Source organism: the organism of the source record quoted next, assembly GCF_019968955.1.
Source record: "MAG: Porospora cf. gigantea A chromosome Unknown PgA_NODE_10683_length_1180_cov_1651.39, whole genome shotgun sequence".
Lineage (NCBI taxonomy): Eukaryota > Apicomplexa > Conoidasida > Eugregarinorida > Porosporidae > Porospora > Porospora cf. gigantea A.
In genome coordinates, this window is record NW_027151266.1 from 1 (window position 1) to 1,180 (window position 1,180).

Genomic DNA, 1,180 nt, shown 5'->3' on the forward strand with positions numbered 1-1,180 from the left:
CCCTGACCCTATGTCTGCCCACAGGGGAAGCGGTCTCGAGCCCCTTCGCGCTGGTTGACAGGCCCCCTGCACGGATCGTGATTGGCCTCCCCTTCATGCACGAAGGATACCTGGAGCACGCACCCCACGAGGGGACCCTCCGCTCGCCCGCCGGCCTCATCCGCCTAACTCTGGCCCCCTCCCGGGGTTCTGCCCCCGCGGGTCCAATCGAGGATGCCTGGGCAACGGTCCCAGAAGTGAGACAGATCCCGCCTTTCCCTGGTTCGCGACAAAGTTTACAGTCCGAGCTGAGTAAGGGGCTACTGGTTGCCTCGTCTTTTCCCCCTCGGGATGGCGACGGCACGTCCGGAAGATCGGGCCCTCCGAGGGGCCCGGCCCCTCGATTGGGGCCAGGGACGGAACGCGAAGACGAACGAACCCGGGAGAGCGAGCGCCCTCCTGCGGGCGCACGGACAGGGAGGAAGCGACTTCTGAGACACGACGGCGGAGACCTCCTCGCCGACAACTGGCACGCCAACCCGGCCGACAATCCGGGAAGCCCCGGCAGCGCGGGATCCCCTCGTTCCGGAGGAAAGCAAGCCCCGGTCCGGAAGTAAGTCGCGGAAGAGGAACCGCCCCGGCCCCAAGTCAGAGGCTAGGAGCAACCCTCATGCGAAGTTTTTTGCCCCCGCCTGGGAGTACGGCCCGCGAACGGACTACACCGGTTGCGGCTTCGTGCTCCCCCTGAGCGGCTACCTCGGGGAGGAATCCGTTCCCACCCAAACCGATCCCTCTCCACCCCTGAGTTCCCCGCACTCCGAGTCCAAGCAGGTCGATTCCATCCCGATCCAGGCGCCCCTTCCCCCGGGCGAAGATCTTCACGCCCCTCCCCCGGGAGCCCCCTCCCAAGAACAGGAGGACGCCCCGGGTGCAGAACCGAGTCGCGCCCCCCCGTCGGGAGACGCGCAAGAGAAGGCGGTGGAGCTCCTCGAGACGAATGCCTCCGAGGAAGGGCAGGCGATCCTCCAGCAGCTTTTGCAGAGATACGATGGGCTCTGGAGGGGGGAGCGACGGGGCTGCGCCCAGGCTATGAGCCATCGTATCTCCGTCACCTCGGATCGTCCGATCGTCACACGGCCCCGGTCCTTCACCCCCGCCCAGCAGCGAGTGCTCCAGGAGGAGCTCCGCTCCATGCTGGACG

The 1,180-nt window shown here is 67.2% G+C and overlaps 2 protein-coding genes across 2 annotated transcripts; one reads left to right on the forward strand and one right to left on the reverse strand.

Annotated features, from left to right (window-relative positions):
* Positions 1 to 95: 95 nt before the first annotated feature.
* Positions 96 to 596, forward strand: KVP18_004541 (uncharacterized protein; the record flags this gene model as incomplete). Its single annotated transcript, XM_067957248.1, has 1 exon — positions 96 to 596. One exon carries the CDS (start codon positions 96 to 98, stop codon positions 594 to 596), a length of 501 nt encoding a protein of 166 aa, XP_067813935.1.
* Positions 597 to 627: 31 nt separating this feature from the next.
* On the reverse strand, positions 628 to 1,077 carry KVP18_004542 (uncharacterized protein; the record flags this gene model as incomplete). Its single annotated transcript, XM_067957249.1, has 1 exon — positions 628 to 1,077. The coding sequence occupies one exon, from the start codon at positions 1,075 to 1,077 to the stop codon at positions 628 to 630; it is 450 nt and encodes a 149-aa protein (XP_067813936.1).
* Positions 1,078 to 1,180: the final 103 nt, after the last annotated feature.